Consider the following 16,618-nt stretch of genomic DNA (forward strand, 5'->3'; position numbering starts at 1 on the left):
TTCATTCACCTGCTGCTTACCATTTGCGCCTGGTTCCACAGAATGTCTAGGACAGGAACCTTCTTAGCATTGTTCGCTTCTTTCTTTCCTACTACAATAGTGTCCCGAACAACAGTTTGTAGGCAATATTAAAATAAATCACTAAAAGCAAATTCAAGTTATTTTGTAATGACATTGTTCAAAGGCACAAAACTAGAAACACCCTTAGAAGGCAGACGTCTGCCCACAAGAAGAGGTGCCATCACTGTGAACGCGTTGTTGAAAGACGTTATCTTTCAAGAACTCAGTGCATTGCAAAACTTAAACCCTGAAATTGTTAAACACCAAAGCAGTTCAGGAACAGAAAAATCTTCTAATTACTTTGCCACCCAGTAAGTAAATTCAGTACTGTAAATAATTTACTGACTGCATAATTTGCCTACAGGCTAAAATACAACTGAAGATTCCCTCATGCTTTAAAACTTATACAAGCACTCACTAGCTCGCCAGCACAAAAGTCCACTGAACGGGAGCCCAGGCACATAACAATCTCAACAGACCTTTATTGTGAGTATTAGAATGCAGTCAACATTATTGCCATTATAAAAAACAAATCACAGAAGAAAGTATTTTGCTTCTCTCATAGAAGATTTAATAATAGTGCACTGCTGCCTCTCTCAGAGTGTTTAGTGACAATACACTGATGCACGTGGCTACAGCTGAACGGAGGTGGCTCTGGCCAGTTTTAAAGAAAGGAAGGCTGCTGTTTGAAGTAAACAGCAATTGAACTAGCTTTAGTTACTCAATCCATAGAATACGGCTGGCTTATCTACCGCTTACACACAGGCCCAGTGTGTATGGAAAGGGAAATTCACTCCTGAATGATTTTTCACGCTAGTTCATTTTCTCCATGTGGTCTCCAATTTTTTATTTGAGTTGTTCAGGCTGGTGCAGAATGGCTGCCAAATGCACAATCTGCTCTCTGTGCAGTGTATTTTCACCATCATTACATGCTCCATATTTGTTTTCCATATATAAACAGATATACACATAGTGTATAATACTTATTGCTAAAGACAGACCCCCACACCCAGTGCCCAGGACATAACATAGTATCATAAAAACCATTACCGAAGTATTTCAAACACCGTCTGTAAAATGATCACCTAAAGCCATATGGATTCAGTACAACAGAAAAAAGTGTCAGCTAATAAAATGTGAGAATAGCAATGGGCATTTCAAAAGTGATTAAGCCTCTGACCTTAATAAGCACTCCAAAATTAAGGTGCACGTACTGTAACATTTCTAAGCAGTAGAGAGAAAACCTACGGTTCCAGTGTTCTAAACCGACATGGCAAAGACGGGTCCCGTTTGCAAATGAATGGCATCATTGCATGCACCCCCTGTACACACCAGCACCTCCATATAACCACTAACAGGGCAAGGCAGTCAAGGTGGCGTGATTGCACACTTCTTGTTACGAAGCCCCTGTTTGCAGGGTGCTTCCCACTCCCTACTTTGTTGTTGATTTTTACATCAAGCTCCAGTTCAGTTCAGGATCTGTTTTGTGTATTTTAAAGTTTCAGTGAAGAAAAATAGTTGCGGTTTCCCTTCAAATACAAAGGAATCTAGTTTGCAAGCATCAAAATACTTTTACAATTTTACTGTGATGTTTGAGCAACTCCTTTACGTCCCAACTTTCAGTTTGGTAAGGAGTGCTGAAGCCCAACAGTGCCAGAGGGGTTTTGCTGTAATATTCATTCAAGTCTAGTTTAACTTAGATGCCAGATGGGAGTAGAGGGAGATCACCACTTCCACAAGATCAGAAGAGGCTCACTAAAGGAAGGCAGCAAAAACACCTGAAGATTTTGATGATGGTACACACACTCCAGCCATAGACAGCTCGTAGGACACACTGGAGGCTGAGGACCGAAGAGCAGAGGAGACCTTTCCCTACGACTGCTTCCCACAGCAGCCAGAACAAACTGGGCACAAGAACAGAGGAGTGAAACCCTCCAGGCACCAAAGAAGCCAGAGTGCAGAAAGCTGAAGAACAAAAGGAGAAAGAGATGCAAGCTGCAGAACAAACAGCCGAGGAGCACACGTAGAAGCTCAGAGACAAAACTGAGAGAGACGGGTGGATGTCAGCCATACAAGAGGACTGCACCCATGGAAGAACAGTTTCAATTCTCTGCCACCCAGCAAATACATGAAATCTATCAGAAAATTGCAACCCATCTTCTTCGACTATTTTAAAGAGGACGACAGGCTTCTGCCACTGTAAATTACTCCACAGCTGAACAAAGATCTATGCATCTAAGGCCAGAATATCCAAAATATGGGCACTACTCAACCTACAGCTACCCAAGAAAAGGGTTGGCAGGAAGCATCTTCCAACCCATTCCCTGCCATATGACTTGAAGTACCTCCATTTTGTAACTGAAACATCGGCAGCCCCATCACATGGTATCTGACCATGTCACCAAGACTATGTTTCACTTATGACTGCAATACTGATGTCCTACTGCCATCACTGCAACTGAAAACGCAGAATTCCTCATGTAGATGCCTACGGTATGGTCACAGGAAGGAGAAGGCTTTGAAATTAATCACCGATACCTCCATGAAAAAAACCAACCCTCAGACAAAAAGCTGGGCATTTAAAGGCTCCACAAGTTTGCCATTTAGCCCTGTGAAATCACAAGAGGCTTCTGTACAATGGCATTTCCCTTTTGTTTATTACTATTAAGAACTTAAGTTAAAAGAAGGCAGCAAATTTAAAAATTTGACCTTTCTGCGCACATGTATCAAAACCAGTCCTTACATCACCATATACTATTTCTTCCTCAGAGAGGGTCTGCCTCCTTCATCATACAGCACAAGTAATGGCAATTCACGCCCCGATAAATGATGTTGCAAACAGACTGCGTGTAGATCCCTGGCTTATTTACAGAGGAAGCGGGAAGACAGATGGAAAATGATGCCTACAGGAAAAAAGATTCTCTCGATAAGGCCAACGAGAAGAATTACTGGTATGAACCAGATCACGTCGGGTTTGACTGGCACATGAGCAAAACAATCAACTGTAGGTTACATTCTGTGCAAAACACTTAGCATTTTTATGGCACTTGACTTGTAAGTGTTTAAAGAAAAAAACTTCAAAAGCATCCCAAACCTTTGAATACTTGAGAAACTGGGTCCAAAACTAACGTTCACATGTTACAGACTAACATCACAATTTGAGAAAGCAAACTCAAGAGAAGTTTGTGAAGCATTCAAGCAATACACAATGTATCATAGCACTGTCCATAAGGACACTGAGATTGTATTTCTTAGAAGATATGAATATTTGCAGGAATTTTTATAATACGTGTCTACACAAGAAATGAAGATAAAAAAACACTGAACAGATTGTTTTTGTAAGCACAGTCCATCCTGGATAACGCAGGATCCTGAGGGATAAAATTACATACTCATGTAAATTTAGAGACCATTACATATACAAACAGAAGACAAGTTAAAGCTGCAAGGGCAACTTTACCTTTGACCTTACGACTTCCTTTTCAGGATACCATTCCTCCATCTCTGCACTAAGAATGAAACCTCCGTCCTCCCACCTGATCTCTCGGTCCACCTCCACCTTCAGTAACATTTACAATTATATTACATCACACGCATGCACACACATTGCATAATATTGCTACAGTGTATGCTGTATAAATTATGTAAATACACTCCACTTTGTTTCAAAGTAATTCATCTGGATTTACACTTCTCTTATACAGTACACACGGTACCACATTCAAGGATATGCAGCAAGTGAATAATATATAAAAAAGTCTCACATATCCAAAAGCAAGTAGGTCACTCAACTATTCATATTGTTTGAAGCAGTTATTTAAGCATCCAACTATATAAGACAGAGTAATTTATTTATTAACAGTTGCTATAAAAATGTCAACAACTTCTCAGCTCTTGTGTTCCTTCTGCATTATGAAGTTGCCAATCATGATTCCATAATTAACTTCCGTGTTACCATGCAGCTCCGTAATGTCTCCTACAAGCGTGATGTGGCAAGATTTTTTAAATAGCAACCACTCTGTAACAGGGGTTTGCACTTTGCTTTGGACGTCAAGAGTGATAACTCACTTCAGATATGACAGACAGACAGGAAACGTCAGGGTAGGTTTATTTTAGCAATGAACCAGCCATGCTGCTTTCTTTCTCAATAATGGTTTTATCATGAAAGTTCAATGCACTGGTTGCAAAGTCTTTCCCAGATAATCCATCTTTGGCACATTTTTCAATTTTATGCTTCCTCAAAAGGCATTCCAAGATTTTTCGATTTTTGATGGTCTGTACATTATAACAATCACTTCTTTTTTACATTTGCATGTAGATCAGGAAGAAAAGTGGAAAATGTAGAGTATGCAGAATAGTTTTAATAAACAGTTTTACATACAGTACCTTACATATAGAACAGTGTGTTTGCAAATTTAAATAATTTTTGAATGTACAGTGGCTTGTACTCTTATCAAAAGGTAAATTCAAGTTTACTGTCTATCGGTTCTAAAATGCATTTATACAGATAACTAGAACTGATAAACAGACGTGAGGCATAAAATGTTCAAGTATCTTAATGTCATCAGTTAAATAGCCTCCTTTTAACAGTCATATTTTACAAATTTCAAAACCTGTACATACATTATTTTCAATTTTAGAAACTGCTTGTTAAAAGGTAACATTTCATGTTAACCACCAGTTCTTATAGTCTATTGTAATAAAACTAGACATGTGTAGATATAAACGTATATAGTATGTATATATGTACATGTGTATCTATACACATATACATACACATACAAATATGTATGTAGCACTGGGTACAGCGGCAACGTGTAAGCACAGGGAAAGTCCTGGGCTCAAAATCCAGCAAGAGCTAACAGAGCAAGTAGGTTGCCTTTGGTTTCATAATGTTTCGTTCACTGAAGCTGAAAGATCTTATAAAAACATCTTGGATAATGTATCTCGTGATATTTATTCTAGTGGTTTAGTATATTCACAGCCACAGACAGTTTTGCTGCTCCTGTCATTCCTCATCCCAGCTGAGGATGGTAAAGTTTCAGAGGGCCAACACCAGAACAGAGCTACCCAGGACAAAAATTGTACCTTGAATCCTGAATACTGCAATAGAACATAAAAAAAAAAAATAAACTAGATACAATTTTGGATGGATTGCTGGCACCAAGTAGGACTTTGGAAAAAACCTTCATGTAAGTCATAATCAAACTCCCATCCCAGTGGTTTTAATATTATTTGGCACATCTGACCACTATTTGCCACTTACGTTTTAAAGGAGCCTAAGGGTGCTGTAATAAGGATTTCTATTTAAAAAAATATTTTAAAAAGGAGACCATGATAAGTAATTTCTTTCAAAAATCAAAGCTAGTATGTTCGTTTTCCTGAACATTCATGAGAGAAGGAAATAATCTAAAAAACTTTCCTTGTAGAGAGGATACAGATCTCTCTGTGTCTATCTTTCACTAGCAAGATAAGAGGAATTCATTAAAAAAGCAGTTCCCAAGAATTTTTAGTCAGCTGAATTCTGCGAATTTAGAATTTTTTGCCAAAGGTTTCAAAATAGTAGCATTGTTCTTCGCAGAGTTTTTGTTTGTTCAACTTCCTTGTATGCAGTGATTTTCTTGTTTATCATGTTAAAATCATATCAACATTTCTCTGTATGTAATATATTACATTTTGAAGCTTGGACACTGAATATTCAGATTTCCAATATAACAGATTCCTTACTCTAAATTTCCTCTCCTCTCTCTAAAGCTTCAGGCTACTAATGCAATCAGCAAAGAACCAGATAAATGCTCAGCTTTTTGCTGTCTTCCTGTCAGTCTTGTGGCTAGTAAGAAAATTCACTGTAAAGAACCTATTTTTATTTCTTTATTCTTCCTTTTGTCATACAGAGCAAAGCGTTGCTATTTGCTGTACTTTCCCCATGTCAATTAAGAGCTGTTTGATACGTCGCTTGAGCTGAGGCAATCTTGCCAGAGGATCTGGTGGTTCCAGTTCTCCAGTGAAATCAAGCCAGCTTTCTAAAACTACAGAAGGAAAAGGAAGAAGTTGATTAGAATAAGTCTTCGAGAAACAGTTTTCATAAAAATTAAACTTTTCTTTCTTACTCTCTGTCTTTTACAAGAAGGGAAAATATACTGAGGCTGTAATTTTTATTTAACAGAAGAAATTTTTATTAGGGAAACACCAACTAATTCCGTGTTTCACTCAAACAAGCCAAACATATCTTCTGATTTGATTGTTACTATAAAAAGGTACCTGGGAGCAAATTATACCCCTGGCTAACAATTTACCATCTACACACATAAAAGAAACCTCAGTTCACGATTCTGTAGCTATGACAGTTCTGCAACAGAAAATGTAACCCTTAAATGCAAGGCTTCCTTCTGTCACTTTAACAGGCTCCTCTTTACAAGGTCCAGATTACTGGATGGTTTTCCAGTCTTCAGCAAGTGTTTTCAAGGAATTTCTATGCTTGTAGAGACAGAGAAGGGAAAAGGTCAACCCTATTAGCCTAGAAATACTGCCTAGTACAAGCAGAAATATTGAAAGTAAAACTGCAAGTAGGAATAAGACAACTTTATTTGTCAAAAGACAATTAAGGACTTCTATGACTAGACTACAACCTCCCTTCGTTCTTAATTTCTATGACTGCCGAGTAAACTCATGTGCTGTAATTTTACCCCTACGCTATAATTTCATTCAAGTTTTCTCACGAAGCCTGATTTGTCTTCCTGAAACCAGTTAGTTACTAATATATAGCAAACCAAAGTTGAAGGCAGAACGAACACATTTTTTTTTTTCCTAAATATTGTCAATTACTAGAACAATCAGGCCAAAAACACTCCAGGTGTAGAAAAATCCATCAACTTTATGATCCATATCTGGACAAAGACTAGACAAGTTAACTAAGCTTTCTGAAGTCTGCCTAATATCACAAACTGGAGCTAAATTTTCAGGGGTCCTGAGTGCTTAAGCTACTTTATTGGGCATTCAAAACTTGTGGAAGGGGGTGGGGGGGATCAAGGGTACAAGCTCTGGTTATAATTTTGGGTACCCAAATTTGAATACAATACTTAAAAATCCATCCTCAGTGCCTCAGATCACCTTCAACACAATGGCTAGGAAAGATGCCGTTACAGGTGTATTAATAAGTATCTGGTAATGCAGTTACCATCAACTTCTTTTTCAATCAGGTCCATTCTGCTGGTGACTTCATTCTGTACATTCTCTATATGGGTAAGGAGATTTAGCTGCCATTGAAGATGTGTGTCCACTTGTTCTTCTGAGCCTTTTCTTTCATTACAAACAAACACAGTGTTTCCTTCAGCAGAATTCTTCTTCATAGGAGCAACAGAAAGAAAAAAAATTGCCATTTAAGAGGGCTGTTTTTTCTTTTCTTTTAATTTCTGGTGTTGATTTCAACACTTGAGTCACATGAGAAACTATGCTGGTTTAGAATTGTACTTCTGTCTACTTGACAAAAAGCATACTCAAAAAGCCACCTACCATGACACATCAATAGACTAAACCAAACAAAATGCAAATTCCATACCAATGAGCATGTATAGCACTGGAGGAGTGAGGCAAGAGGTAAAGTTTACCAGCTCAAGCACTTTGTTTAACGCAGTAAGACAGACTGCATTTCTGTGCCCTTTTTATATAAATACTGACTTAAATCATTAAGTGAACTGCATTGGTCTACCATCACCAAAAATGTGCAAAACCCTAACATTTGTTTCCACTTTCGCCAGAGAATGAAGGAAAACTCCCTAAAACGCAGTAATATCCAAGAAGTCCAAAGTCACTATTTTGCACAAATAAGCTGGGCATTCTATTTGTCGATTAAGACGAAAGACTTCTCTTCCTACCACTGCTATGGTCCCATGTAACTTGCCAGCACAAGTCTGGGACAGAATTGAACATATGTGGGGATAGTTCCAAGGGCAGTAATATGCAGAGTTATGCAAACATAGTATCTGAGGAAGACTGACTTCTTTGAAATAATTAGTATCTTCATAGCAAGTCAGAGATAATACACAAGGTCCTTATCTTTCTGTATTTGATGTTTCAGCTAATGGAAATGACCAAAGGAAGTATACTGGATTTAATGAGTTAAAATGTTCAGCATCTCCATTAATTAGCAGGATTCACAGTTTCCATTTTGTATCCATTACGACTTCATATCTGGTGAAGTTCTTTCGCTATTGATGATTCTATTTTAGGGACTAGAATGCTGGATACGTGTGCTCATACAGCGTCAGTTCATGGCAAATGTCAGAGCAAGGAGCGAATTTTATCGTATCAATACACTTCTCTGATAAGTGTTCATCTAATTTTTTTCCATGTCACATAACAGACTTAACACCATTTTTTCTTAAAGTATTTCTTCCTGAAGTCAAGAATGGGAAGAGTGAGAAGAGAGGGGAACAAGAAAATAGGGACTGACGGATTTTAAGTTACTTCTTAAGCAAAAAAAAAAAAAAAAAAAAAAAAAAAATTAAGACTTAAAATCAATTAAAAAACCAAATCAAACTTGGATCAACCTGCTGCCAGCTTTATAAATGAGTCCTGGAGGACAAGTATTGTTAATACTCACAATATTCATTAACGGAGTTAGAGTTATTTATCAAAGATATATTTTAAAAGTCATAAAAGCCTCTAAACTCTCAAACCTTTCAGATAAAACCTTTCTTCTCTCAAGACATCAGGTTTGCCTCCACAGTGTTTTCATTATTCAAACTGTTATTAATCTTATAAAGGTTATTTCCACTGTAAATAAGAAATGCCCTATTTCTTACAATTTTCAGACCCTCTCTAAAACCACGAGAGAAGAATGCCATTTTTCCCTTGCTGTACGAGGACCCAAGTCCGTAATTCTAAAACCAAGATCATGTTAGGTGAATCTTTTAGATACCCACTGCAGTAAGTCAGAGAAAATCTTAAAGCTAAATAACTTAACATCTAAATAAGATCATAAAAGATTTTTTTTTTTCCTTTTAATGACCTCTGTATTTATTCAAATGGCTAGTAAGTGATCCTTGGGAAAAACCCACAGGATCAAACAGGTCCTCCTCTAAGCTACGAGACCAATGTAAGCAACCAGGGGGTGGTGGCAGGGGTAGTAGGAGAAGCAGAGTACAGGATCCAGCTTGTGAAGAAGAAATAAACAGGAGGTTCAGGTGGGGAAGGCTCGTGCTTTCAGAAGCAAGAACAAGGAAACTGAACACAATTTTAAAGATGATGCATAGTCCAAAAAGGGACTTGATAATGGTCAATTTGAACACTGTTTATAAGAGAAAAGAAGATATGTAACAGAACTGTAGATTAGGGTAAGACAAACCAGTATGGAAACCCAGAATATTCAAGGCTCTGCGGGATGCTAGAAGGGAGAATCCAAAGCCCCAACCAGAACTTTGACAAGGAGAGGTGAAAAAGGCACTTTACAGAGAAGTCAGTTCATGTAAAAATGGCACTTCAATGTCAGTGTCATCATGGTTTTAAGGTAAGTACAAACAGGTTCATGGAGAAACCAAGGAGAGCTTTTCAATGCGTATTAAGTCTAGACAGAAAGCCTTATTTCAGATATCAAGGCTGACTACTGCCAACAAGGTGAACGAAGGTGTCCCAAAGGAAAGAGTACTCTGACACTGCCCCAAACAGATCTCTTCGTGGTTTAAAACAGAGAGCACCTAGCTTTTTAGATATATGTTTTAGTCTCTGAAGGAAACGTAAGTTTTGCTTCACTGCTCATATATATTTTCTTTTAATTCTAAATGTATTTATACTACTTACAATGACAATTTAAGCTACTGTTGGAAGGAAAGTGTATTTCACGCTGCTGCATGTCTCCTTACTATACAAACTGAATATAATCATGCGATTTAGCATACAAACAGTTATTTCTAACTAGAATGAGCCAAAATTTCCCATTCAGACTATATAGCTTACATGCCACATTTAAAACTAAAATTAAAAGAAAAAAGACGTATCTTACTCATTTCTTCCACACCAGAAACTGTACTTCAAAAGAGGGATGAGTTGGGCGATCTATTCTCACACAGTTGGTATTGTAGAAAACAGAAAGGTATGTTTCACTTTGTTTTTTGCTCAAAGAGAACTCTTCACTAAAACCAGACTAACAAGTTTCAGACCTTTTTCACAAAGTAATGGATTCAAACCATTAATGCAAAAATGACAGAGATGTTTAAATAGCCAAATATAATCCTGACTAAAAACCTGTGAAACGTTTAATTAGAAGAAATATGTAATATAAAAGACTCAAAAGAAGTTGCACATGACGTAAAATTAGTTGGTCAGTAAATCATTACTTGCGGACAGAATTCTAGATAGTGTTGCTATTAAAAGACGACTATGGTACAATAATAAACACTATTACAAATCTCAGTTTAACAAACAACAACAAAAAAACACATGTAGAACACAGAATTGAGAGAAAAAAGGAAACTTGTCCCGTTTTCCCCACCTTGCAAAAACCATCAGTTGTTTCAAGACCCTGCATTTTAAGCATAGGAATTTTTTTTCCCCTTGAAACATTGGATTGAGCATAAACAGTTTCAGCATAGGCAATACTTTAACCACACTTTGCATTTCATTCACCAGCTGAAATGGGTATACTTCACCTGAAACTATTTCAGTGATCCAGCTTTGCTTCTAGTGATTTCTGCTGACTTATTTGATAGAATATGTCAACTTATAACAATGAACATTTCTAAATACTTGTATGTGCTTGAGGCTTATCAGATTGAACATATTTTTCCAACTAAGAAACTTCCCAGATGAAGAATGATACTTACCTGCTCATTCATGCCATCATCTTTAAAAGAATATTGTAAACAGTTTTTATTCTCTGTATGAAATTCCTGATCTTCCTCAAAACTACTTGTATCTTCATCATCTGAGCTCATAGGGTCAGTGACTGCTTTGCAGTCTTGACCAAAACTCTGTGGTTTTTGGTAACTGTGCTCACTTGTGATGTATGTTTCTTCCATCTTCTGGGGTATACTGGGCGGCTCTTTATGGTTTTGACTGTGACACGTCCTTTCAGTTGGATTAACAGCATCTGGCAAAGTCACTAATTTTTTCTCTACCCCAACAGTTATTTGTTCTTGTTCTTTTCGCATCCCTGAATAAGCCCAGAGATGAAGGTCTGGGTGATGCTTATTTCTGCAACGAAGGGGAGGAAAAAAAGCAAGTTAGAGAGAATATAACTTACAGCACTGGACTATTAAGCATCCACTTCTGCTAGATCACAGCTATTGACAAGCACCATTATCAAACATGTAAGTATTCCTAGGTCACTTATCAATTTAGGACTATTAAAAAAAAAAAAAAATCACCAATAATCCCAACATACCGGATCCACTCAGGTGCTGAACACCTAACTCCCACTGAAGCTGAGGGTACTCTACATCTTGCACTTGAATTATTTAAACTATTAAACAAGAAAGGACTTTAATGTGAGAGAATAATGCATATGGAATAATGGTAGTCTCTGCTATCTAAATACATAAAGATGGAGAATAAACCCTGGACTGATACTTACTTTAATATCCCAATCTTCAACTGCAGTCCATGCAATATTTCAGTTACACCATATACATCTGCCAGTAGATGATGTGTTGACACAATCTTTTTGGCATTAAGATGAGAGTAGTTTTCTTTCAAAAATGATAATCCACACATGTGTCCATTGTTTAGCCAGTCTTTATCATAAAGATATTTGGCACTCCACCTCTGACCTGGGGTAAGCGATAAACAAATTGAGGGCCATCTAAAGCCACAGCAGAATTGTATTTAAAACTAGAGTGCTATAATTATATGCTGTACTCTCCTAAATGTCTCCTAACATCCATGAAAGAATGATTCAAGATCTTGCTATTAATATATTAAAACTTAGTTTTCATGGATTAAGAGGAAACTCTTAACACTTATGAAAACAAAAATAAACCTGAAATCTCAAGACGGCTCTAAATGGCATTTTAAATGAAAATCCAATCACCTTTGCAATCAAAGTACAGGATATTAAGAACTGTGCTATTATTAATCTAACTGCAAAAAAAAGGTTTAAATCGGCATTTTATTTGTCCAACTACCGCAGCTTACTTTTAAAAAGAAAAGAAAACCTAAGTTACCAACAGAAACGTTAGAGAGTGGATTTTATATGGACATATCCAAAACACCTAGTTTGTTTCTAAAAGACAAATATTTTGCTTCAATACTGAAGTCAATATCTGTTTATTAGAAGCCAGGAGAAGGCTTCATGAAAAGCAGACATTTCAAAGTTATCTGACAGCAGAGTTCTTACACTCTCCTTTGAGGTGTTTTTTACCAGACACAACTAGACAGGATATTGATGTAAGTGGGCCTTAGATCTCCCATGCTATGGCAACATCTACAGCCTTAACCCAACAGGCATGAATGAGCATTTAGCTAATGCTTCTACAGTAACTTAATAACTATGTAAAAAAAACCCCAAAAACAACAAACCAAACAAAAAAAACCAACCAAACAAAAAAACCAACTAGAAATGTATAATGCTAATTATTCCAATATTATTGTTTACAATGAGGAACCCAGACAAACAGACTGACTAAGACCGCAATATCTTACACTCAGTTTCATATCAGACTATCATCATATACAGAACAAAGAATGGGTTGATGGAAGCCCTTCATACCTTTCAGGAGAATACCCTGTCTATCTCCTTTCTGCCCATTATCCCAATACACTTTAAAATACTGACATTGTGAATGACCTTTTTCTCCTGACATAGAAAGAAAAGAAGTAATGGTTAGGAAGGGAGAGAAGATAAAAATTAGGGACACAGTCTCTGCATAGCAGGGGATAACGAAGTACCTAGTACAGTGCAGGGAAAGAACACAAGACAAATTAGTTGGTTTTAATAAGAAAAAGCTTGACTGCTCAAAGAGTACACCACACAGAACTATCAAACAAGACTCTACACCATCAATTCAGATTCAGATTGGGGCAAATGGAAAAAGTCACATCTTTCCAGCTCTATCTTCCTAAATTTTCTTCTCAAAAATAACTAATGAGAACTGTCCTATTTTATACCTCTGCAAACAGTTTTCAGATTTCATTTCTTAAATTCAGAATGAAAGTAAATTTGGAGGTGTAGTCTCATTGCCCTTTTGAAACAGCCGGACTGTTGGATATTTCACCAGAAGACATGTATGTGCATTTATATCAATTGTCAGGAAAAATACTAAAAACTTTCTTCCAAATCGTATAGTTTTTCTCCAAATAACTGCTAAGAAAAATGGGTTTATGGACAGAATCATTTTTAAATCAACATCTTCCTAATCAAATATATTCAGTTTAAAAGTAAATAGACTTTTCCTAATTCTTACCATTTCAAACTTATCCTAACAATCTTAAGTTCAAGATGTGCTGTTTGTGCACTATCGTTTACCATAAAGAGTGCTAGATTTTTTCATATTTTACATATTCAGTTCCACACCTTTATTTACACAATTCTGGACAAACGCAAACATTATAAAACTGCAATTAATAAGAAATGACATCCACAGCATATTTGAGTGTACTGTGGTAATGAGTCCTCTTTCTCTAAAAAATATTTAAATGAACAGATGTGATTCCAAGTATAGGCAAAACAGATCACTGAACAAGAATGATTCGTTTAGAAAGACTTTTCAGACTACAACGACATGAAAAAGTGCTAAGGCTTTGGGGGAATTAAGTTTCAACAACTAAAGCAATGGTAATAAAGATGATGAATAAGATTTAGCATAGCTGAACAAGATGTTACTAACAGGAAAGCAAGTTTCTGCTCAGAGCCAAACTTAGAATCACTTGCTCCAAAGAAGTATAACAGATAACACAAAACAGACAAAGCTTTAACAATTTAAGCAATGCATAACATCTCTGCTTAAAAATCCCAAGCAGACAGCTGCAGATAGAGGTGGTTTACCCGTACCTGGTGGATCTCTGCAGATATAACAGATGTACTGCTCTGGAATGCTGTCCTCTAACAGTCCCATGCACACACTGTGCTGCCAACACAAGCACTCTTCACACTGACATCAGAAAAAAACAAAAGCAAAAACTAAAACTGAGATAAGTGGATTCAAAAATCAGAAGCTATTTCTTGTATCGTCAAAATGCAGAGAACAGCAGTTTAACTTAAACAGCTGGTTTGAGTAAGATTATTTTAGTTGGGCAATTTGTGTTTGGGTAGGCAAAGACATCAAGCTAAAAAAGAGCTCTAGTTCTGAAAGTTACCTCAACCACAAATTCCAGACTGGGGGGGGGAAAAATAAAAAAAAAAAAGAAAGAAATTGAAGATGTAATATTTAATAATTTTTTATTACAACATTCAGTATTTTAGCACCTAAATATTTAGTAGTGAAACATAAGACAGGAGTATAATATTACAGTAAAGTAGAAAGATAATGTAATACATTACAGCATAACAGTGAAAAGTAGAAAACTCTTCAGTTTAATTATTTATATTTACAAAGCATCTCTCCAGTGCGCTAGAAAGATGTGTTTTTAATATCGCACCAATGGAAAATCTAAAAGAAAAAGAAAATGAAGAGAAAATGAAAGAGGAGAAACAATAGAATAGGAGAGCAAAATAGAAGTGGTAAGACATGAGGGCCTAGAAACAGCAAACTGGTTGCTCTCAGTGAGACAAGGCATGAAGAGGAAAAATCAGGCTGTCATTGGACTTTAGAAACGGGCAGGTAACTACCACTTAAAAATACATTTCCCTTTCTCAACTCAGTGATTGTCTGTGTTCTAAATATCTGCTGTTTTACTACTGCAAGTCTCTCCTCTTTGCTTTGACATGCTTTTAAGCATCAACTTATTCAAAACACTGAAGTCACCTTTCGTCTTGTCATACCGCTATGGCTAAAATTTCCTCTCCTCTCTCCAAAGATTTCTACACCAGTTCTTTTTTCCACATTATTACCGTTGCTGAACTCCTGCTTAGTTCCTCCAGCACAGCACTGCACTTCAGTGTGTTCCCAAGGACAGTCTTTGTGTCCTTCATTTTCAGGTCTTCCTGTCATTTCCAAAAGACTTTAAGTCCATTAACACAGGACAGCGATACTTGCTTCCTTCAAATCTCAACTAAAAAGGCTCCATATTGTCAACAGAAACTGTACCACATTAATAGTTGAATACAAACCTGTTTTTTCAGTGGGGCAAAAAAAACCACAGGAAGTTCACGGCTTTTTTTAAAGTTACTGACAACCGAGTTCTTCCTCACTGTTGCTTGCATCTGATCTAATAGCTGTATCATGAATTCCTTGAGACAAAGACTTTAAATTGTTCATTACTAGATAGGAAATGCTCCCCTCATTGGAATACAAATAAATAACCAGCAGTAGTTGCAATCCATCAGCACTTGAATGCTATGCAGACGCTGTATACTCTTCTTTCCTTTTTTCTACACCAAGTGAGATTTAAATTCTTAGCAGTTTCTAAAACCAGCTAGTGATTTCTAGTTTGAGAACTGCTATTCTAAAGATGAAGCACACACATCACACACACATCACAGTTACTGACAATAGTAACGTCTGTATAGCAGAGATCTTGGATACAGCTGAGGTACATTTACAGTGAGCAGAGTGGTTTCTACAACTGGTACTGCAAAGCACAAGGGTGAAACCAGAAGGGCTAGTATAATCGGGATGGTCTGTGGACAGAAGTGATGATTTGTGTGCGGGAAAGGATACTTTATTCTAAATTTATCAACTGGCTATAAAGAAAAAGGTTACCTTTCCTTACAAACCTGTTCTACATATCCATTTGTTAGAGAAACCTCATCCTAGAGTAACAGTTCTGCATACATCAGAGTCACGCCAAGCGCAGAACACAGAAATATTTTGTTATTGTTCACATCTATTTACAGCTCTCTACGTAACTTCAGTCTCCAATGCATCAAAAGGGCACCTTCACAAGCAAGAAATTCACATGGAAAATATATCCTCCCCCCCCGCAATTTCTTTACCTGAATCATAAAGCCATTTTCTTCATCCAGTTCACAAATGCATCTAACAATTTCATTGAGAGCATCATCTTCATCCTGAGACTCTTCAAAGTTAGTTGAATCAAAGTCCTGATTGTATTCATCACCACTAAGTAACAAACTCTCTGTAGAGGAATCATCCAAGAACTCCACATCTGAAAGGTCTAGTAAAAATAAATACATGTGAAATTGTGCGTGCAAAGACGCAATGCTTTACAGAAATATAAGAGGTTTTGGCAGTTAAAAATCTTAACCTGCATATAGCAAAAAATCGCTTTCAAACACGCTGCTGGTATATTAGATTTCTTGATGAATTCTGCAAAATGCCTTTAAAGTGATCTTCTCAGAAGCAGAGTAGCAACACTTAACCAAAGCAAGTACAATGCAGAACAGCTTGAGGGGTGTAAGCATTTCGATTTAAATAGATGAAGTATGAATCAGTCACCATATTTATAGCTACAATCCCAAACACAAACCAAATTATTTCCTTTAAAATTCTCTTTCTTAAAGAAT

General features: G+C 36.8%; 1 protein-coding gene across 8 annotated transcripts in view; it reads right to left on the reverse strand.

Moving 5' to 3' along the window:
- Window positions 1–483: 483 nt before the first annotated feature.
- Window positions 484–16,618, reverse strand: part of PHF20L1 (PHD finger protein 20 like 1) — a 61,712-nt gene continuing 45,577 nt past the window's right edge. For 4 of the 8 annotated variants that reach the window (XM_050892826.1, XM_050892825.1, XM_050892827.1 and 1 more), the window contains 6 exons: window positions 16,088–16,269; window positions 14,045–14,144; window positions 11,630–11,825; window positions 10,881–11,250; window positions 7,238–7,403; window positions 484–6,089 (listed from right to left, as the gene is read on the reverse strand). In XM_050892826.1, the coding sequence (XP_050748783.1) occupies window positions 5,947–6,089; window positions 7,238–7,403; window positions 10,881–11,250; window positions 11,630–11,825; window positions 14,045–14,144; window positions 16,088–16,269 (1,157 nt within the window). In that variant the 3' untranslated portion in view covers window positions 484–5,946. Of the gene's footprint in view, window positions 6,090–7,237; window positions 7,404–10,050; window positions 10,114–10,880; window positions 11,251–11,629; window positions 11,826–14,044; window positions 14,145–16,087; window positions 16,270–16,618 lie in introns of those variants that run through there. The other 4 variants (XM_050892830.1, XM_050892828.1, XM_050892824.1 and 1 more) reach the window with 2 other exon arrangements.

This window comes from Gymnogyps californianus, chromosome 2 (assembly GCF_018139145.2).
Source record: "Gymnogyps californianus isolate 813 chromosome 2, ASM1813914v2, whole genome shotgun sequence".
In the NCBI taxonomy this organism is placed as follows: Eukaryota; Metazoa; Chordata; class Aves; order Accipitriformes; family Cathartidae; genus Gymnogyps; species Gymnogyps californianus.